The 23889-nt window shown below is 34.1% G+C and overlaps 1 protein-coding gene across 2 annotated transcripts; it reads left to right on the top strand.

The window, feature by feature from the left end:
* The first annotated feature begins 14699 nt into the window (after positions 1 to 14699).
* Positions 14700 to 16638, top strand: LOC143634712 (uncharacterized). Of its 2 annotated transcripts, XM_077102730.1 has the most exons (6): positions 14700 to 14766; positions 14881 to 15004; positions 15097 to 15320; positions 15416 to 15547; positions 15635 to 15787; positions 15879 to 16638. In XM_077102730.1, the coding sequence occupies exons 3-6, from the start codon at positions 15312 to 15314 to the stop codon at positions 16266 to 16268; spliced, it is 684 nt and encodes a 227-aa protein (XP_076958845.1). In that variant the 5' UTR covers positions 14700 to 14766; positions 14881 to 15004; positions 15097 to 15311; the 3' UTR covers positions 16269 to 16638. The 2 variants fall into 2 exon arrangements, with proteins under 2 accessions (XP_076958845.1, XP_076958846.1); XM_077102731.1 differs by having other exon boundaries at positions 14881 to 15320.
* The last annotated feature ends 7251 nt before the right edge of the window (positions 16639 to 23889 follow it).

The following is a 23889-nucleotide window of genomic DNA, read 5'->3' as shown; positions in this document are numbered from 1 at the left end:
AACAGTCCCTCTAACGAATCGCCCATATAATTCGTTATCTTCTCTAATGAACTGGCTATAACGAATCAAGGTTAATTCGTTACCTTTCCCCTAACGAAACAGACACGAACTAGAGCTAATTCGTTACGCTCCCTCAGACGAACTAGTTAGCGAATCACCTCTGGTTCGTTAGTCTTCCGTTAGCGAAATAGGGTTAGGTCAGGGAATGTCAGAACATTCCCTGACAACCTCGTATTAACTTTTCCGGCACCGCCGCCGGAAAACCGCGGATTCGCCGAAAAAACGTATTCCAGCACCGTTTTCACCGTTTTTTCGTCCCGTTCGATCCAAATCTGAGCTAGGGTGACCCCCTAAGCTCATCTTAGGTTCGGTTTATACCCGATTCCACCGGATCTCGTGACTTTAACGATTTAACGGTGTTGGCTCCTCATTTCGCAACTAGATCTAACGGTTTTGGACCTCTACAATAACATACTAACATTTCCTCGGGTCGGAACTCGGTTCTCGTTCTTCTTCTTCTTGGTTTAGGCTTAGAGAGAGAGTAAGATGAGAGAGAGAGCTAAGTGTGTGTGTTGGTGGTGTATGGAGTATGAGAAATGAATGATAGGTGATTTAAGGTTTATATAATTATGGATCATGGGCTTAGGCCCATGGTCCTTCCCTCTTTCCTTCATAACCCAAGTCCATAACCCATATCCATTACCCAACACTAGCCCGACCCATACCAACTCCTACTCTATTTATTTATTTTCCGATAACCCGAGTAAACTTTCCCTCTATTATTAAATAATATAATTAATATTATTTTGGAAATTTCGGGATCTTACAAATTTCGTCCCGAAATTAAAATAAACTTAAAGAAAATGTAATTACTAACGAAAGTCGCTCTTGATAAAATAATTGCAAGAATTTTTTTTAAGCAAAGAATAACGTCAAATCCTTGCATGATTTGAAAAACGCTATAAATGGGAAAATTATAAAGGCACTTATATATAGGAAGTACCAGCGGCGTATCCACCATGCCCTTATCATAACTCACATTTCTATCGTCTTTCCGCTATCATCCTCGGACCTGAGTTATATCGCACACAAGTGTACTTACTATGGCTTACATATGGGGATTTCAATAATTAAGTGTGCACCCGTAATTATTTCGATCGTCGTATGGTCCACATGGTTCGTCCCATTATGTGGTTTAAAAGACATATTTATTTTGAAACCTCAAACATTAGAAACGTACATAAATCTGTTGAATTTTACACATATTGATAAAACAATACCATTAGTCAAAAATTTTGGGGTTGACCTTTTTAGATAGGTAGGAAAATGAGATACATAAATGAAACAATTTAAAATCTTAAAGTATAACCAAGGTGAAAATAACAATTCAGTTTAAGTAAGTAAAGACGATCGAATAATATAAAATTTAGGGCAAACAATATGAAATGAGATTTGAAGTCAAAAGTCATGAAGATAATTGTCAAGTCTATACATCGAGGCACTAAATAACATCGATAGATGAAATCCGATAAGTGAAAAAATGAGAAGTCCAATAAATGAACCCATAAAGTTGAGGTAAACAACGATACAATTATTAATAATATCGTATGATAAGTTTCACACGTGAACAAACTTGAGGTTATAAGTATCTGAGGATATGATTACATGAAATGTGATACACGAGAATGAGGTGAGTTTCTTTGGGGTGACGCATACGTATATCAATATAAATAAAATAGTATTTGATTTACAACCAAAATAATCGATGAAATGTGATAAAACATGAATACGGTCACTATTGTGAAACTATTTATATAATCGCCATTATAATAACGGTTTCTAATAGCGCCAAAACTTGTAGACAGCCACACATAGGCCGTCAATAAATTAGATGAAATGATATAGAGTAATGTATAGATTCGTTTTTACATAAATGTTCAAATATAAATAACATAGTCATGAAAATATCGTTTAAAAGATAAATGAAATTTTTAGCCAAAGTGAGGATTTGAAAATATTCCACATATTATTATTGAATAGTTTGCATTCGGTCACGAAAATCAAAACACAAAAATGAAATCTCATCTGCATAATATGTCATCGAAACATCTCATCAAATGAAAATAAATCGCAATAATTGTGAGACTCGAATTTAATGTCGAAATATGTAAATCGTGTAGCGTATAATAGACTAACATTGAAAATGAGGTCTTAAGTAATGCCGTTTTATTGTTTCTAAAGAATGAATATAATAATAATATAGCCTCGCAGTAATGCGTAGCTAGAGAAAAGTTTTGCTTATTATCGAAAGTAAAACTTGTAAGTCAATTGTTAAAGGGATTTGTATACATAAAGTGTTGTGATGAGAATAATCTATGAAGAAATTATGCTTAAGATGATAAGAGGTAATAGTTCGTATAAATCGTTATTGAACAAAACTCATGACACAAAGTCTAGTATATAGGGCATTTTTAAATGCATCACAAAAAGATTTGCAAAGCCATGGTCATTGAATTTATGCAAGATGGTGAAAAGTTGTAATTTATTACTAAATAAATCCCGCATTCAACATTCAAAATGAACCCTCATATTTATAAAGTTATGGGATTATCACCTTAGATAACAATATTTATAATAGTTTAATAACCTTTGAATACAAATTCTCATAATAGAATTTTTGTTGTCATGACAATACCATATATATATATATATGTGTATATATATACACACACATATTTTTAGAGTTTATAATTTAAAAGTGATTATTTGAATACATGAGGTTGTTATAAATACGCTAGTTGTATATATTTAAATAAAAAAAATTAAGGAAAATGAAGCTTGTGTGTGTATGGAGGGGTTTTAGGCTTCAAATGGTGAATGGTTTGGAAATTTGGTGAAGAGTGAGTGTGTTTCGGTTGGCTTGCGTAGTTGTGGTTTTCTTAAGTTGGATTGATAAGGTTTGTTTAGTTTAAGTCGTTTGAGTGGGTTAGTCTTAGATGATTTGTGTGAGTAGTGGTTGGGCTACTAGGTGGGGTTTTTGCTTATTTGAGCTCGGGTTAAGCTGATGGGTTGGATAATTCGATCTAGGCTAGTTTGGGTTGAGATTTGGTTTATACATGTATTTTGTAAGGAGTGTTTGGGGTTGTTACTTTTGATATCAAACACTATGGTTGGATGAGAATGGCGTGGTGACATGGTTTGTGACTCGACCTAGTATGGTTCAAAGGATTTTGAGTCATAGTTGGGTAAACTTTGGTTTGTATATGTTCAAAGCATTCATGAGTGTGTTTGTCGGTGTCTTTGAAGTATTAGGATGGTGAGTTTGATAGGTTTTCGTGGCGTGGGAGTGTCGGTAGTTAGGGCCTTTTGTTGGGTTGTTTTTGTATATCTTAGACTTGCATGGGGTTTGGGTAGGTGAAGGTATACCTTTGGATGTTTAGGATTCGTTCATACTGGGGAAAGACTTGAGTACGTGGGAAAGCTTTTATAGTGGAAGGATGGTTTGATTTGAGGCGGTAGTTTGAGAGGGATTACGGGTGTTTGGAAACTTGGGGTTGTGTTTAGGGAGATTTTGTTTTTGACTAATAACAAGTATTAAATTGAAAATATCATAATTTTTTTGAGGTCCAAGTGTGTGAATCACACAAATTTTGATAATAAAAATTATAAGTTAATATATATATGGATATATATATATATATAAACAGAATTTTTTTTTGAGGTCCGAGCGTGAGAATCACACAATTTTTTTTATAAAGATTAAAATAATATTTTTTATTTATTTATTATTATTATTATTATTTTCTTATGAGGAAATTTAAAATACGTAAATTTGAATGTCAAAAAATTTGTGATGAGGTATCAAACATTAAATGATGAGTGTCGTTTTGGGAATTTAAAGTTGCGAAAAGAAAATTTTTCTTACCAAATTCATTATTAAATATCGTGTAACGAAAATATCATGGTAACTTAGAATGACCGGCATTGTAAATCGAGAAATCACGAGTAAATGATTTTTGGTCCTTAAAGTAAAATTTCTATGAAGTTTTGCATGAGAGTTTCAAGAAGATTACATGCCATAAGTTTGTGACTTTCTTGAGAAATCATGGCAAAACTATCATAAGAATTTTAAATGGCGGAAAATCGTATGACGTACAAATTTTATATTTTTTATTTTTTTATTTTTTTAAGTAGAATTTCAATGAAGTTTTGCATTAAATTTTTCAAGAAAATTACAAGCTATAAGTTTCTAAATTTTTTTGAAAAGTCAAGGCAAAACTATCATAAGAAATTTAAAACGGGTTGTAAAATGCAAGTTTTATTTGTGAAAAGTTATAACGAATTGAAAACTTCGTAATGAAAGTTATATGAGGATAATTTGGATCATGAAAATTCTATCACATGTATTATATAATGTAGTATAATTAAGAATTGTCGTGAAAAGTTTAAATAATTAAAATTTTGAAGTGATCGTCCAAAATAAACGGAATAGTTATAAAAATAAAATTTTATAAAATTTTGTACAAGAACTTTAAGGACAATTTAAAGTTTATACAATAGGAAATTTACTTGAAAAGTTGAGGTGAAATTTATCATAAAACCTTCTTAATATGATGAAATTTATATAATAATATTTTTTTTGTTTGTAAATAGTTTTAATGAAAATAAATGGCATATTAAAAATCATTATGAATAGATCAAACTATATATACATATATTTATTATTATTATTATTATTATTATTATTATTATTTTAACTTATACCGAAGAGATTTTTAATGAACGCAATTTGCAATAAAAATCCTTATGAAATCAAAATGAGAAAATTGGTGTAAAACTTTACCATATAAAATCGAGATATAAAAGAATTATTAACAATATAAAAAATATAACATTTATAAATGAAGGCTTGTGATAAGAATTTATAAAAAAATAAAGGGAAAATGGTTTAAATTCTTGAAACGTAATAATAATGTTTTTAAGATTTTAAGGCGGAAAAATCGTGCATGAACCACCATGACTTGATATTCCGACACTAAAAACCTTTATAACAAAAATACCATGTTGGAGTCTAAACATTTGCACGTACCACCGCGTTTTTTTATGTCTTCGACTCAAATAACGATTGAAACAAAAATAATAAATCAGAATACAACGTCGTGTCAAAACACTAGTCCACGTACCACCGCAGTTCTATTGTTTTGACACCGAAAATTAGGATGGCGGGCGGAACGCTCGTATTCAACTACTTAAAGTGGTCATCTCATATGAGACAATCTTTAAGGAGATTTGAAACAACGGGATCCAAGTTAAGCTCGTGATCCACAAAACACAATAAAAACTAATTTTTTGCGTTTTAAGGTAAGGATACCTTGGAGTACTATGAAAGTGTGTGTATGTGTATATTTATGATTTGATAAAATAAAAAAGTATATAAACAAACATGTATATTGAACAATCAAGTAGGGTAAACACGTTTAGGCAACACGTATAATGACCCTAAAGTAAAGACTATACTAGGTCGTTACATCTAATCACCTATCCTATAGTTTTGTGTCTTTGATACCAATCTGTCACACCCCGACCAAAGGCGGCGGAACATGCCGGGGTGCAACCGATTGCCCAAATACACAAGACACTATTTAAAGTGACAATATTTAATCAACTCATTTTGTTTCATAAATCAATAAACAACACATCTCGTTCATACAAACAAATTTGAAAACAAGTAGCAATTATATTGTTCGTTTTACTAATACCCTAATAGTCTTGGTAACATTTTTCATCAAGTCCTCGAGTCAACAAAAGTCAAACATGTAACATTTCATAAAAAAAAGTTTGTCAACACAAAGGTTGGTGAGCAATTCATAAGTTTGAGCATATAAGTACATAGTAATAAAAAGCCACAAAACTTGTATACGAAACAATAAATAAAAGATATAAACTTGGATAAATAGTTATCGCTAAACAAGTTAGCGACACCTAGCTATAAGGGGATGCCAAATAGTCTAGGATTTTATAGTTATCGTTAATTGCATTACGTTAACGACACCTTGCCATAAGGGGTTGCCAAATGGTCTAGGATTTATAGTTCCACCATCCAAAAGCGATAAACACATAGACATTTAAGCATAGAACACCAAATCGAGCAATTATTCAAGTAAAGTATACAATCACGTTTGTGGGTTTAAGATTCAAGTAAATAAAGCATTTAGTTTGATAAGTATGAAATTTCACCCCAAAACGAAAGATGGAAAAAGGGGTATGAAAGTATTCACCTCGATTGACGAATTGAGAAACTAATGAGTGATTGACATATAGAAAGCTTGTAAACGAAATGAACGAATCCGACTTGAAAGCTAACTGAAAACGAATAAATAAAATATATTAATGAACTTGAACTATAGTTGAAATTACATTTGAAACATTGAACGCGAAGATTCGATAGTTACTCGGATTACCGGTTAATTTGTTATTGATTAGGGACTCGCACTTAATTGGTAATTTAAAGTAAAATAATATTATTTTATTAGGATTTTAATAGCTAAACCAATATTAAATAGAAACAATATGGGTTTTAAATCAAGGGTTCGGTTGTTATAAAATTGTAATGATAATAAAGCTTATAATAATATTATCAAAGATAAAGATAGTAAGGATAATAATGACTTTAAAAATATGTTTTATATATACATATATATTATATATATATATATAAACATACATATGGATATATAAGATAATAATAATAACACTAACTATTTCTAATAATACTAATATAGTATAGTAATTATAACAATAATTATTATTAATAATACTAATAATAATAGTTGAAGAATAACGATCTTAGTATTAACTAAAATGTTGTTGATAATAATAATAATAATAATAATAATAATAATAAATAATAATAATATTGATAGTAAATAGTTTTACCACCCTCGATATCGGTTTGAGTTCTAAACGAGTTCACAAAATAAATATAATAATATTATTGCTAATAACAAATGATAAAAATATAATTTTTAATGTATAATAATAATATGATCTTTAATAATAATATTAACAACTTTAATATTTATAAGAATAATGATACTAATAGTAATATTAATAATAGTACTAATAATACCATACTAAATTTTGATTTGGTTTCTAAACGAGTTCACCATATTAAAGATTTATTAATAAATAGAACATTAATAGTACCAATAATTAGAATTTATAATGATATACATTTTTTTAAAAAGAGTTAATAATAATAATAATTGTTATAAATAATGAGTTTTATATATTTATATAGTTTTATACTAATTATACGACTTTTAACAAGGATAACGCAAAATCGGTTTAGGAGGAGACTCGAACACGAGACCTCTAGTCTAACAACTAACGTACAAACTAACCGAGCCAAGATAACAATTGTTAACTAAACCCAATATTAATTTACCTTTTAGATGTTTATGAGGTCGTGGCTCTACACCGGGAAAAAGCCGAGCCGAGACCGCTGGAGATTTATGACAGCGGCCAGAGAGAGAGAGGGAGAGAGAAACACAACGAGAGAGATAGAGAGATAGAGAGAGAGAACGGCAGTGAGAGAGAGAGACAACTGAAGAGAGGGAAACACACAGCGGTACACCGGTGGCCGGTTCAATGGTCGCCGGAAAAACGAGTCGGAGGGGAAGAGGGTGGCCGGCGTCAGGTTTACAGACCAAGGGAGAGAGAGAAATTGTGGTGGTGTGGTGGGAGGTGGGAGGTGGTGGCCGGAGGTGGAGATGGCGTTGGTGGTGGTTTGTTTGAGATGTTAGGGTTAGGTTTAGGTGTTTATATATGTATGCATATTTTCACATAAGGCTCTCCAAGTTTCAATCATGGTTCTAACGAGTTTAAAGGTTTGTAAAACTTATAACGACATTACGAAAAATCATTTTGAATTCCTTATGTTTTTCTTAGCGTCACTATAATATGACAAATATCGGTTTATTGACGATCGAGGTCTATAAAAATATTATGTAATAATAAAGTAAGTTTCTAAAATGTTGAGTCGGTGTAACATCCTAAATATTCAAATAATAAATAAAGAAAGTTGCGTTAAATTGTCGTGCGTTTAATAATATTAACTAACGTCTAATATGGAAAAGATCATGGACTTGGATTTAATTAAGATGGAATAAGGGTAATGGGCCTTAGGTCCATGAGCCTTAAGGGGTATAAATACCTCCTTAAATCACCCTTAAACCCTAAACCATCATTCATTTCCATCTTATTCTCTATACATTCAAAACACATACACATACACTACACCATATTTCGGCCGAGAGAAAGAGAGGTGAGGTCCGAGCAAGCACACGCGATTCAAGATAGATACAAGATCTAGAGCCCTTAAGCAAGCTAAACGAGACCGAAGAACGTATAAAGGTAAGCCGTTTTACCTTTAAAGTTTACATTTTTATACACGTTTAGTCTTGAAACTTGAACCTAGAATAGATCGAGTATAAACGAAAGATAAAGTTGTAAACTTGATAGTATATATAGTAAATATGAGTGTAATGAACCCGGAAATGGAAACGGCTCGATTAAATGAACCCTTAAACTAGTATTGAACGTTTCGAGCTTAAAGGTCCGAACTTTATGCATTTTCGGGCCAAATCTTATTCAAAAACGACCATGGGTTGATCGCGAGTTGGTTAAATATCGTATCCAAAGATTTCGCGTTAAAACGGTGATGGTTATGGGAGTTTTGGATGAGCCGTAGTTGCTGCTGGGCAACTTCGCCTGCAACTAACTTCGCCAAGCAAGTTCTCCCAGCATGTTCGCCAAGCAAGTACGCATGTCTTATATGTTCGCTCAAGCATATAAGTTCGCTCACTGCTAACCATGCTGAATGTTAACTTCGCCACAATAAGCTCGCTGGCCAACTTCACTTGTTGTTAAGTCCGCCTAACAACAAGTTCGCCAACCTTAAGTTCGCTTGGATGTTAAATTCGCTGAGGTATAAGTTCGCTAATGTTAACTTCGCTGAACAGTAAGTTCGCCAATGTTAACGTCGCTGAACAGCAAGCTCGCTAATGTTAAATTCGCTTAATACTAAGTTCGCCAAAAGTTAAGTTCGCTGAACAGCAGCTCGACCCCAGCCAGGGGCTCTGCCCATTGGACCTTGCTAGGGACTGCCGCCCCTAGAACCCCGCTGCCAGGGGCGCTGCCCCCGGACCCCCGTTCGTTGTGGGTTATAATTGAACTAGAAACACAATATAGATAGCGATAGATGATTGATACGTGTATTGTTATACAGTTAGCCATGCACAGCTCAAGAAGGGAATAACAATTAACGGTGAACGTAACCGTGTTCAGGTGAGTTTCTAGCCCCATTTATGTGTTATGTTTTCGGGGCTGTGTGCATACTCAATATGTTTGTTAATACGCTTATCCTAAGAGATAAGTGTATGCCTTATGTGAATAATGTGAAATGTCTGAATGATTACTTGATGGTACGTGAACGATCTTCGGATATTGCACGTACTGTCAGGTTGTAACGCTATGTATAAGGTAAGTATGATATGTATGCTTATGTGTATGAACGTGATAAAGTTAATAAAAGAATTAAAGGATGGTTGTATGGTTGTATGGTTACGAAAAGGGTACCGAGCCCTAATAATACTCGAGGTATGATGTATGGTTGTATGGTAACGAAGAGGGAATCGAACCCTACTAATATTCGAGAACTAGGGAACCGAACCCTACTAATATTCGAGGAAAGAGGGTACCGAGCCCTAATAATACTCGAGGAAGGAGGGTACCGAGCCCTAATAATACTCGAGGAAGGAGGGTACCGAGCCCTAATAATACTTGAGGAAGGAGGGTATCGAGCCCTAATAATACTCGAGGAATGTAGGGCGTAATGCTCTTTATAACGTAAGATATGAAAGCAAGTTAGTACAAAAGAAAGTATGAAAGTATGAATGAAAGAATATAAGTTTGTGTGTATTGTATAATGTATGATTAACTAGAACTCACTCAGCGTAGCTGACTTTAGTATGCACGCAGGTGAGTAGGATGAGGCAGCTCGCTTGAGGGGACACGTGGCGTTGAATAAGAGACTGGCATCGGAAGGCTCAGGGCGTGTTATGTTTTAATTACTTAGTTTTCGAAAGACAAGTTGGTTGTTTAAGACAAGTTTTGAATTGTTATGAAATGTTTTATTAAAGTTTTAATATTCCGCGAATGTTTTAAATTTACTCTGATATTAGAACTGCGTTTATGAGTAAATCCAACATGAAAGTAGGGCTACTGGTAACGGGGCCTTACAGTCGGTTTTTACATAATAAAAGTTTACAATAAATAATTCAACTCGAGACCCAAATTTGACAAATGTCACACAACCCGCGTAACCTTAAAGGGAATGATATTGTGAACATTCCTGGTCAAAGATTCATGGAAAATTTATCATACATACATGGTTGGAAATGTAAAGTTTATGCCGATAGTCTTCCTGTTTGTTCCTCCGAGGATTCATTTGGTAACTTCCGAGGATTTCGTCGGACTCATATCTTAAGAGATGATTTAAAACGTTTTGAAATGCTATTTATTGCCATTGGTGTTTCTGTAAGTTATTTAATGCATTTATTAAATGTTTTTTAAAATTTCAATTTTAGGTTTCATTTAATATAATCGATGGGATGCATCTAAAGGGGAGTTTTAAAGGGACAATATTTTTGGCGATCGGTATGGATGGTAACAACAAAATATTTCTGATAGCTTACAATGTATGTAAGAGCGAAAGCGGTGAATCATGGACATGGATTTTAACAAAACTAAGAGAGTGTGTCGGTGATTATCCAAACTTGGCAATAATTTCGGATCAGGCTAAGTCGATTGAGTTAGGGATGAGGAACATGTTTCCGCTTGCTTATCATGGTTTCTGCTGTCGGCATTTGATGGTTAATCTACGATTGAAAGACAAAGCTTAACAACGTATATACTGGGCAACATGTAAAGCCTAGATGACATTTGATTTCAATCGTCGTTTTAATTTACATTGTTCAAAACGCCCGTCTGCCAAGGCTACACCAACAAAGCTTGGTTTCGGAAAGTGGGCTAGAGCCCATTGTCTCATTCGTCTTTTTAATCTGACGACTTAAACAACGCTGAGTCTATAAACGCTTTGTCTACAGACAATAGAAAATGAAAATATCTGATTACAAAACTAATAGATTACTTCGTCGGACTACAACGAAAATGAATTTTTGAAAGTCGACAAGATACTGCTAAATCTTATGTTACTTTTTATTTGCTTTAAATAATAACACAAATTTGTTTATTTACAGCAAAAGGTAGTCATTTACTCTCTACATGGTCTAAAGCAGGACATTCCGTAAAATGAGAAAAAGTAGGACTTGGAAGGTTACGGGATTAGATGAATATCATTATAATGTTCATGACGGTGGTAGACGATGTGTGGTTGATTTGGTGAACCAAAACTGCGGTTGTCGAAAATGGTAGGTGTCAGGGTTACCTTGTGGGCACGTAATTGTTGTTTGCAAATGTAAGAAACAAATAGATTGTAGTTACTTGGCAATGTACTACTATACAAAAGAGTACCTTTTATCTATTTATTTAGAGCCCATTAATCCCGTAGCAAATGAATCTGAATGGGTGGTGCCGGAGATCATGTTTCATTTCTCCATCTACATATGGAAAAAGGACAAGCCGGCCGACCATGGTAAAATAAACGTATACCGTCTCATGGTGAGGAAACAACTCCTATTGTTTGTACCCGACATCATGCAACATGTTACAAAAGTGGAAAATGTAAAGAACCACTTCAATCTCAGGTACCCCATCCAGAAAAGTTCGAAGAGATAGAAAATGTGGTCGGTGATTATGCAGCAGGAACTTCAACTCAAGCTAGTGACCGGGTTTTAACTTTTTATTTGAACGAGTTTTAGTGTAAATTTGTAATGTTATTTATCATGAAACCGATCTGCCTGATATTTTGTTTTACAAATTAGGTGAATGGTTCATGTTATTTGGTTGTTGGAATACGCTTGTAACTATATTGAAACCGATTGGGCCACCTTTTGGCTTAACTTGTTTTTTGTACTTCACAAATGGGTTGTTTCTTATTAGTGTTTCTTTGCTTCAGCTAGTTTACATGCATGAATTTTATGAGGTTGACTATGTTGTGTACGTTCATTCATATAATAGGTGGATTACGTGCTATGCATGCATGCATGTTGTTGTTGGGTGGATTACGTGCTGTGCATGCATGTTGTTGTTGGGTGGATTCACTACTAGAAAATGGGTATCATTGCTACGAAATTTTGTGACGCAAATTTTTGCGTCGGATTTTATCACGTGTTTCCGACACATTTTCGACGTAAAATGTAACTCAATTTTTTTGTCGTTTGTTACGACACACTTCCGACAAATCCTAAATTCCGTCAGAAATGCGTCTGAATTTCCAACACCGTTCCTACGTATCAATTTAATTCTTTATCTTATGTCATATATTTACGCGATAATACAACTGTTGTCTGGATTGCGTCGGAAATTCCTACATATTTCCGACGCAACATTCTAGTTTTGGGAAAAAAATATATTTTTTTAATTAAAACATAATACATTGATGTGTTGTAATTTCCAACGCAAATCCGACACAAAAGTTTAATTTTGTACTTTTGTATTTTTTTAATATGTTAAAATATATTTTTAATATATTTTTTTGACGCATTATTACAACTTTATAAAAAATTTTGTTAATACGGTAATTAGGTAAGAAAATACATATTATGTTGGAAATGTGTCGGAATTTCCGACGCAATTCCGACACGGCGGTTACTTTTATTTATTTCCTAATACATTTAGTAAAATACTAATGTCGGTTTCGACGCACTTCCGACACAACGGTTATTTTGTGGCAAATGCGTAGAAAATTTGTAGCAAGTTGCTACCTATTTGCTACACATTTCCGACTGCTATAATTTGTTTTTGTTTACTCGACACTAAAACATACATTTTTTAATCTATTTCTTTGTATAACTTCGCTATATGGGCAATATCTTTCTCCCTAACTTATGCTTGCTATATAATTTACAAGCATACACGTGTAACATTACAGTTGTACTTATACAATTACAAAGAGTTGTTATATGTTATAGTTATACAAACCATATTTATGTAAACGTATTATATGTTTGAATTTGTGAAGTAAACGTGTTTCATTTATAATGACTTTGTGCAAAAGATAGAATAATAAAAAAAAGGTTTCAATTTTGAAAACTAAAAACAAAATTGTATTTTTGTTTTCATAAAAATGGGTCGTAAGCGTGTTATGACTCACGTGGATCAATATCCTATTTAATAAAAATGGGTCGTAAACGTGTCATGACTCACACATGGTTTAACGGGCTGAACCCATTTAAACACGATTTTAATTGTGTACTTTCACCCGTTTATTACCCAAATAAGCTTGTCGAAAACACTTGAAGGTCTTAATGGATCACATTTGCTATATATACATTACGTCAAAATATGATAATGCTATATTTTATACTGGACATATGACATAGGATATTTACGTCATAATCTGTATACAAAATCGAAGTAACCGACCTAATTAACCGAACCAAAGCATATAATACCACTGAATTCGGGCCCCACTAGTATATTTAATCATATTAGCCCAAGTTTAAAGTCCACTAGTGATTTTTTTATTTGCCAAGTGGTGGCCCATTAGTTTTTTAACCCCTAAAAGCCTGTTGACTTAGTTTTTTAACCCTAAATTCATTTGGCCGTGCTCTCAAATCAGGCATCGGCTGTTCTTCGTCGCCGGAGAGGTAACCTCACGAGGTTAGTTACTTGATTAAATTTATAACCCTATTCAGTTAAAAATCATCGCAGTGTAAAATAATATAAACATCGTCGAGATGTTTTGCTTGCTAATAATAGCTGAAATGTGTATGTGTGTTTAACCATATGATGTCCTATCTTTGTTTGAACAGAAGGTGTTTGTGTTAATGTCCTAGCTGGAATGTGAAATGTGTATGTGTGCACAGAAGGTGTTTGTGTTAATGTCTAACAATTTTCCTCTCAAATCAAATAAGTATTGCAATATTTTCTATATTTTATTTACTGTACACTTGTATGTAAATTCTAGATTTTCATCTCTCAAATCAAATAACTAGTGCAATATATGTTTAAATGACTAGCAATTGTTTTGTGTTATATGTTTAAAATATTTCTTGATACTGTACACTTAGAAACATAAATTGTTTATTAAGTAAACATTATGTACTTGACCATTTTTGTTTTATAATAAATGCAGGGTATATTCATTATGTCTGGTAGACAAGATAAGCGACGAGCTGGTGGAGCTCGTGGTATTCGTGGGCGTGTCCCGCATCCAAGTGTTAGATCAGGCAGACAACAGTCAGTTGACTCTAGTCCTGTTAGTGGTGATGCTAGTGGCTTACAGAAATACACCTCATCAGGAGGTTGTGTCGTATTTCGTGGGGCAGGAGGTCGTGTCGTAAGTCATGGGAGACATATTGGTCCTGGTAATATTAGTCATACTAGTTCGCATAATCCCCCACACTCTCGACACTTACAATCGATCTCTGACTATGAGGATGATGATTATGATCATGAGTTGGACAATGGCGATGACGATGGGGATGAAACACCTAATGATGCCTCTCAACGCCACTCGACTTCTGGAGGCAGAGCTCGTTTTTTATCTCAGAAGCCACCTATAGAGCGAGTTGGTCAAGGGTATGTCTTTAGTTTCTTCATTTTAATCTATGTTATTATAAATATATATGGTTTATTTTGGAATTTGAGATCACTTGTTCACCTCGTCTGAATTTTTCCTACTTAATATTACAGGTTTGGAAAATTTGAAGTTCACCAAAGTATTTACGCCATTCTACGTGAGCATCTTAAAGGACCATGGATCACATTTACACAGGTCCCAAAGGATATACTCGATAAGATGTATGACAAATTTAAGGTAACGTATCATAGAGTTATTTATTAACTGTTTGGTTTATGCTTATTTTTGTTAACTTTACACATTTGACTTTCACTTTTTATTTTTTGCAGACTCGTTGGAGTTGGGATCCTGATTGCAATGAATTCAGTCGTGAAGCTTTTATCAACATGATCAAGTCACGATACAGCGACATCATGTACAACCTAAAATTTCAATCTTCAAAAAAAGCCAAGTTAGGCGGATGTGAATCCAGGAAAACGATAACAAATTTGATATCATTCGTAGATTCCCACCTGATTTGATTGCTGAAAGTGTATGGGAAGAGATGTGTGATGTAAGAGAGTTAATAAACAATTTGATATCATTCCTTATTTCCTGTTTGTCTTTTTTATATTATGCAATTTTTTTTTTGTTTTTCATTTTGTACAGGCTTGGGACACGGAGGAGTGGAACAAGAAGTCTAAAAGCGCAAAAGCAAACCGCATGAAAATCGACAGTAGTGGCAAGTTTTCCCGGCATACAGGTGGCTCAATTGGATACGATGAGTATCGTGTTAGACTGGTAAGTTAATAATATTTTTCTCATGACTTCTAATAATTGTATATCATTTTAACACTTACTGCACTCTATATCCTTTTATTTCTCCAGAGGAAGGCCCTTGGTAGGGAACCAACTTTTAAGGAAATATTTCTTGTTACCCACCTTAACAAAGAAGGTAAAAGAAAACTGTTGGCTGGAGAGCTAGACGTTAACAACTTGGAGGGGATGGTGTTTTGTACCGAACGAGCTAGAGAAGCTTATGTAAGTTCTATGTTTCACCTTAAAATTGTTAAATAATTTATCGTATGAAGCTTAGTATTCAAACAAACTTGTTTTTGGTGATGACTTGTAGGAGGAGTACTTGTTTTTGATGTTGGAGAAGTACGGACCTGAATTCAGTGACGACGATCCTGTTGTGTGGTCACAAGTTGTTGCAAAAGGCCACACGAAACGGGTCTTTGGAATAGGATCTTCGGATCTGAATTATGTGGTGACCGGGAGACCAACATCTTACGAGATTACACGATCATCTATTGAGAAACAATTACAAGAAAAGGTGTGTTGTTATTACTGTTATCATTATATTTTTACTATTATTGTTATTATTATGTGTCGTTTACTAATAGTTATACATGTTTTAAACATATGTAGATTCATAGTATGGAAGTTCAAATGGAAGTTGACAGGAAAACACGGGAAGAGATGGAAGAAAAATTGCGACAAGACTTGCAACAAAAAATAGACAAAGCGATACAAAGAGGTGTTGCAGAGGCCATCAGAAACTCGCAACTTTCCGATCCTCAGTAGTAGTATTATATCACGTGTTTTAAACATTTCAGTATGTAGTGGATTTGTGGTCGTTTAAACTGGTTTTGTGGTTTTCTTATGGATGCTAATGACGACTGTATTTTGTGTTTTGATGTGGTAAAAGTTGTTTTGTGTGCGAGTTTGCGGTTGTTTATACATGTATTGTGGGTTTTATGTATTTTTTGCGTAATAAATAAATATATATGCGTCGGAATTCTGTCAAAAAACAATTCATGCATGTGTCAAAATTGCGTCGGAAAACATTTCATATTTGCGTCGGATTTGTGTCGGAGAATAATTTAAAGTGGCGTCAGAATTGCGTCGGAAAAGTAAAAAACTTAATTCGGGAAAAGGAAAAAACTTAATACGGTATTTATACATATACGATATTATAATATTATAAATACAATATTTAAAATTATTAAATTAGAAGGTATTAAAAATACAGTAATTATAGTATTAAAATTAGTTGTTAAAAAGTGTCAGAAGCGTGTCAGAATATTGCGACAAAAAGTTTGCGTCGGAAAAGTGTCTCAATGAGTGTCGGAAACGTGTCATAAAGGAATTTCCGACGAGGTTTTTCTGACACGCACATTGCGTCGTGAATGAGTCAGAATCGACTGTTTCTGACGGGTTTCTGACGCAATTCTGCGTCACAACACAACCAGTTTTCTAGTAGTGATTACGTGTTGTGCATGCATGCAAGAAATATATGAGGTTGACTATGTTGTGTACATGCATTCATATATGAGGTTGACGATATTGTTTGTTATTGTTGTTGTTTTACTTCAGCTAGTTTACATGCATGAATTATATGAGGTTGACTATGTTGTTTTTGTGTACATGCATTCATACAATAGGTGGATTACGTGTTGTACGTCACATGGGCATGCATATATCACCTCAATAAAGTATCAAATATTACATGACCAAAAATAATTCAAATACATACCAAAAAAGATACATACAAAGGCAACATAGGCTAGTTGTAGGTTGATACATACCAAAGTACATATGTTACCACAAAATTACATACCGATAAAAATATCAAATATATAGTAAGCTTTACAAAGCTTCCTCCAATTTGGTCATTTTTGGTGCTTCAAATTCCTTAATCTTGTTTTCATACAACATTTGGGAAAACTTCCATCTAGACTCCAATGCCACTTCACATGCCACCTTTGGTTTTTCTTCATTCTCATTAAATACCTCCTCTCCTCTTCTAAAACGATCTAGAAACAAACACGTTCACACACCACAGTCCCCTAAAGGTGGGGCATGACGAGGTACCATTTACGGATAAATTCTCTTAAAATGCAGTTCCCTAATGTTTTGCCTATATTGTATCCATGAATTTCAATCCAAATAGCAAAATTTGTATCCAGAAAGTCACACAACTCATCCATTTCCTTTTTAACGTAGTTGAAAAGATTGGTCAAATAATAAATAGGAAAAAAAGTAAATGTTACAATTTAATAAGAAAAAATAAATTACTCACTACTTGAGACATCAAACCGGGTTATACCTGTCATATATTGCTAATGAACAAGAACACATATCTATACATGCAAGCAGCCAATGTTTATCGGGGATATTAACCGGTATGAAAAACTACCAATACAAGATTTGTAACGGTTATACTCAATGTCGAACTTGGTAATTGGTAAAACTACCAATAATACCTTCTTGATGCCTTCTAAAGTTGGGAAGGGGGGGGGGGGCATTGCCCCATTGAGAAACCTCGAATGCATGTAATGGAAGTTTTTGAGCGCTGGCAACCATTCAGGTGACATTATTGTCCAATTAGATCATGTGGTTCATTCTAGTAACAACATGTGAACCCACAACCTCAGATGTTGTTAGGAGTTAACTAATTTAGAGGTCAATATTAACAACAAAAATTTTTATCAAAACTCAAATTATGGTGAATGAATTACTCACAATATTATCTAACTAACCACTTTTTTGGCCCCAATCGCATCCCCTAGAATTCATAGTCAAGGAATAGACCTGAATCAATAGATGTTCACATAAAATTATCCGTTTTGTTTGCCAACTTCCTTATAAGCTCTTTAAAAAACTCTTAATCAACTCGTTTCGCTTTTTCCCTCTTTTTCAAACCACTTCGAATGGGGTCGTATGGTGTAAGTAATGCCCTAGATGGCTTTCATTTTCTTTTTGGACATTTCTGAACTATAGCCTGTCATTAAAATAAATGATAAGTAAGGCGGTACTGAGTGATTATCTTATTAAACATTGTTAGAAGTGGATGCTCACATGTGGTGTTATTTCAAGAACAAAAGTATCAACAATAGGACTACCGCATTGGTCAATAAATCATGTTCATCAAGGTCACATTATAACTCGGACTACAATAAATGAAACAAGTATTGTTTATAGTGAATAATATATTAATTAAATTTATATTATTAGGAAATTAAAGTTAATTTACCGCATCTTTCTCACGCTTTCTGCTTTCACATAACATGAATTATCTTCCTGTTTTTTATTCGTGTGTATAACCTGTAGGATGAGATATCAATAGCTCATCATTTTTTATGCAATGAATTTAAACAAAATTAAATATAAAATACTTACGTTTAAAGCAATGATAATCTCTAGCTGTTGCTTGCCATTTTCTTAAAAAGGGCATGCTTAAAAGTAATTATTAATAAATATAACACATCAAAATGTATAGTTACTAACGAATGAATTACTTATCTCATATTGTTGGTGATTTGCTTTGCTATTTTTGTCGTGATTTTCGTTGCTTTTAATGAGAGTGCAAAGCTGTTCACTGAAAAGGGTCTGCTTAAAAGTAATTATTAACAAATATAACACATCATAAGCTTTAAATGAATGCTCTTGTGTCCACCCAAGACATCTAGAAATTTTTTTACAACCACCAAATAAGACATATGGAAGACATTCAAAGATCCACATCTACAAATAATTTAAAAACAATCATTAATTAAATAACTATTTTTAAAGTAACAAATAGTGTAGAGACTACTAACTTTAAACGCCCATAGAAATTCCACGGAAGAGTACGATGCTGCTGATACAGTATTGGGATTATTTCTTTTCGCCCAACGTTTGTGTAAACTTTTTTTTGTAGTCTGTCTCAAATTGGAACAATCCAATTATATGAAGGCTTCTAACTTCTTAACTAGGTCTACATATCTATTCTCAATATATTTAACTTTTTCAACCCCGAAAACATCGAATAAAGCATTAGTAATAAACAACGGCGAACAACATCAATTGGGTCCATATATGTTTATTTATTAAGATTTCCTTCATTGTCATAACCTCAATCTTCTCTCCAATAAAGTTAATTCTTTTAAAAAACATTGTACCACCAACTCCAAAATCACCCACATTTGGACAGAATGCAAAACACATTATGCATGTAAACTCTTTCAGACCAAAACAACGGGATGTGTACCACCAACCTCGTAATATATCCCGTCATCTACAGGATCATATGTTAAAGGTTATTCCCATTTTTAAAAAGCATGCATTAACGGTCCTTCCGGCTAAGTTGCATTGACCTTAGTCCAGTTAGGAAAACATTGTTGGTCCAAAAGGTCACTGAGACTTATAGTACCAGTACTTTTACATATTAAAACATCTTTAATGAACTTCAAATCATTCCAAACAATTCTAATGTGACCCGATTTCTTCTACTTGAATAACATTAAGGAATTAAAACCGTTTTCATACAACATTTTGGGGTTTTTTTAGTCAATAAGAATTTAGGGTTTTATAGTTCAAAATTAGGGTTTTACGTACCTCTTTCACATCATGGCCCCACAGTTTTGGCTTGAACCTTCTTCTTCTCAGCATTAACAGCGATCTCCACCTCGTTGTTTGTCTCTTCGAGGGTAGTATCTACCTCCAATTCCATGGTATCCTTTAACAAGTCTAACATGGAAAAAACATAAAACAACATAAGAAGATTCGAATATCATGGTCCGAGAAGATTAAAATCGGGGGTGTGAACTCTCTTTCCCTGGTAAATATAAATTGAAAGTGAAGGAAGGTGAAGAGTGGGGTGTTCCCGAGTGAAATCGGCAGTTTATCAAAGAATATGGACGTCGTCGATGATTGTTTAACAAATGGTGGGACTACAACATGGATGTGGACGTGCCAGACGACATTTGGGCTTAGTTGGGCGACCAGACCACAGGGCGATAGTTGGATGACCAAAACGACTTGGGCCATTAATTTAACGTGCCTAAAGACTTTGAGGCTTTAGATATCCATTTTCAGTTTCAAAAGGGTATTCCCAAGCCCAATTCTCATAACTCACCCATGGAAAAATCATTGTTCAACAACCTGGAAGGAGGCCTACTTGATCTTGATAAGTTTGACGACATAGAAACTTTCATAGACGCTTTCAAAGAAATCAATGTCTGTCAGGAAATGCTTCAACCCCGGTAGATAACCCTCAAACTGACAATCCATTTGCAGTTTGGGATGGTGATGATTTTGAAGAAAATGCATTTTGGGAAGAAGCCTTTAAGGACTTGAAGATCAATGAGAAGAAGGTGGGAAACAAACAACACAACAAGAGGATGAAAAAAAACCTTCAAAAGAAGAAGAAAGGGTTGGTTACATAGAAATTGAATGATGGAATTTTAATTTTAATTTTAATTTTAATGTTGTAAGTTGCTATTTCCCTTGTTTAATGTATTACCCCTTTTTAATGAACTTTATTTCTTTTTGTTTTCTGTATATTATTTAATTTTATTTATCTTTTACCTGAAATTTAATTACAGCCTTTATTTACTATGTAAAAACAATAACAGACACCTAACTGGATAAAATACTTAATAATAAACACAAAGAACACTTAGTGTAGAATCACATAACATAAAACGAATGCATTAGACAAACAACACTTAATACAACTGATATATCAAACATCAGACAACGATAACATGAAACCCTAAAACCGAAACATTCATCAACCAAGAAGATACATCAAACACCTAAACGACACACATTTCTGAAACTTGAAATACAACCTAATTTCGTTAATTACGGGTATAAACCTAAACATCATTTGCTGCATCCCACTATTGATGAACCCGAGTGTCGGGAAAGAGGTAGGTGATGTCTAGGTTGGTGCTATCAAAAATGAAAAAGGTACTCACTCTCTCCAAATTTGTTAATAATCCTTCCCATCCACCAACCGTCATTAGCATAAACATCCACCGTCTCACCCAAACAAAAACTGCTCACCTCAACATATGCAGGTTTTGGCTGTATTTTTTTGGCCTTCGCAAACTCTAGAAGAGGCCCATACTCATCATTTTTAGCAGGGTATGCAATTGAACAGTGTACTCGTTCTCGAACATTGAAATTATGTTGTTGTCGTAATATGAACCAATGAACCCAGGACTCATATCAACAACCCTCACACGATCTCCCCTCTTAAACTTCATTATAACTTGAAAGATGAGAGAAGAAAAATGGAAGGGAATACGAATAAAAAAACTTATATAAACAAAAGAGATGGAACTTGTCTCCTTGGAACACAATCTTCATAAATGTGTCTTCGCAGACGGTTTTCAAAAGGAACCATTTTCAAAAATTGGGAATTTGTACGGAGCATGTAGAAAAAAAACAGTCGGGGAAGACTACTTTTGAGCTGAACATTTAAGGAATAAATTGGCTGGCTCCTTGTCAGTTACTTTACATGTGTCAGTTTTTAATTTGTGGAGGAATCTCCTTGGTACGCTTCCTATAGTGGCGTTCCACTTCAAATTTCTACTGACATTTCTGAATAAGAAGATTTACGGGGCATTTTTTTTTTCTCTCTCTCTCTCTAAAAATGGTCCCATTTAAAAAATGAATATAATATTATTTTGGCTTCAATTGATAATATTACACATGCCATGTACGAGAATAGAGAAACTAAAACCAAAAGGTCCATATTTGCTAAGACATAGGTTATTCTCATACCACATGGGTTATTTAAACACCAGGCATGTCTATACGGGCTATACGAGTCGTATAGGTACAGTTTTCTCTGTGTTGGAAAGTGTCAGGTTTTTTAAAACTATACGGCTCGTATAGAGGTTATACAAAGGATGAGAATGATCCTGTACCCATACTTGTACCCGTACTGAAAATCTAGGTACCCATACCTGTAGCCGAATTTTATGGTATTGGTACGGGTACAAGTAAGTGTACTTTAGATAAGGTACTCGCTTTGGTACCACAAATTTTTATCTCCACTAAACTTGGCATCGATAATGGTACGGTACTGACAATCACTTATCTATAATACCAAAACGAAAACTCTAAGACCACAACCAAAACATAATACCAATACTAAAAATGATATAAATCAACCTTAACATAAAATCCATTCATGGTGGCTGCAATAGTTTCTAACCGGAAAAAGAAAAGAGGACTAGAGTTTGATTGGTTTGTTTAGAACTGTTAGTACTAAGTATTTTGATTATCAATGGTTTTGAAAAGCCCTTCTTGAACCCTTGATGATATCTTAATAATAACACGGTTAGAGTTATGAGTATTGGAAATTCCAATAAAATTCCCTTCATACTCCTAACGGGTAGTGAGTACCCATACTTATCCACGAAGTACTGGTACCGAATAGACGGGTATGGGTATTTAGGAAAAACAACTCATCCCTAGCCTATACGAATCGTATAGACTGAATAAACTATCATCATGTCCTCTTCGTACATTAATCAGTCATGTGAGGGCTATACGACTCGAATAACCTTTATACGAGCTGTATAAAGTTGTTAACACACCAATGGGTGATGTTTGAATATAACGACCATTTTCTAATTTTTTGGACTAATTTTTTGCAAAATAAAAGCTATAAACAACTTATTAGACACATACTATCTCACATGACCCGTAATTCAAATCGATATTGACACTATACCTAGGTGATGATGGTTAGGACTCAAAAATCAATCAAAAAATGTGAGTATCTTCGGCCTCAGGGGCGGATCTATAGTGTGTGATACAGGTTCACGGGAACCCACTGAGTTCCGAAATTTATATAGAATGTAGGTATAATTTGTGAGAGTGAACCCATATAAATTTTGAGAGTGAACCCATAAACAATATATAACTTTGGTCTGGTGGTAATGCTTCCCTCTTTAAACTCGCCATCCCATCTGTTGACCCGGGTTCAAGTCTCAACGATAGCGGATATTTTTAATTTTCCGTTTTTTTGCTTTTTTTTATACAACAAAGTAAGTTAGGGTTTACTTTTTACTTCTACCCATCTCTACCATCACTAACAACATCAGACATCAGACAACAACATCAAACCTGACCTGCACTTCAAACCCTAGCCCCCACCACCACCGCTGCCCGCCGGCGGCCTTCTCTCTTCCGCCACAAAGTCCTCGGCTCCTCGCCTCCTCTGCCTTCCTCTCCATCCCTAGTCTCCATCTTTCCTTCACTCCAATCTTCACAGACTAACAGTAAGGTATTCTTTGATGTTTTGCTTCAAGCCTTCAATTATTATTGTTTGTTTACTGAAATTACAATTAGGAAGT

Source organism: Bidens hawaiensis, unplaced genomic scaffold, assembly GCF_021521415.1.
Source record: "Bidens hawaiensis isolate Kalapana, Puna unplaced genomic scaffold, B.hawaiensis_p1.1 tig00007223_1, whole genome shotgun sequence".
Lineage (NCBI taxonomy): Eukaryota > Viridiplantae > Streptophyta > Magnoliopsida > Asterales > Asteraceae > Bidens > Bidens hawaiensis.
This window is presented reverse-complemented; position numbering and strand designations above follow the sequence as displayed.

Coding starts and splice junctions, on each gene's coding strand:
- LOC143634712 (XM_077102730.1), top strand. Junction 15,548..15,634: donor ATGAGTATCGTGTTAGACTG/GTAAGTTAATAA, acceptor TTATTTCTCCAG/AGGAAGGCCCTTGGTAGGGA. Junction 15,788..15,878: donor AACGAGCTAGAGAAGCTTAT/GTAAGTTCTATG, acceptor GATGACTTGTAG/GAGGAGTACTTGTTTTTGAT.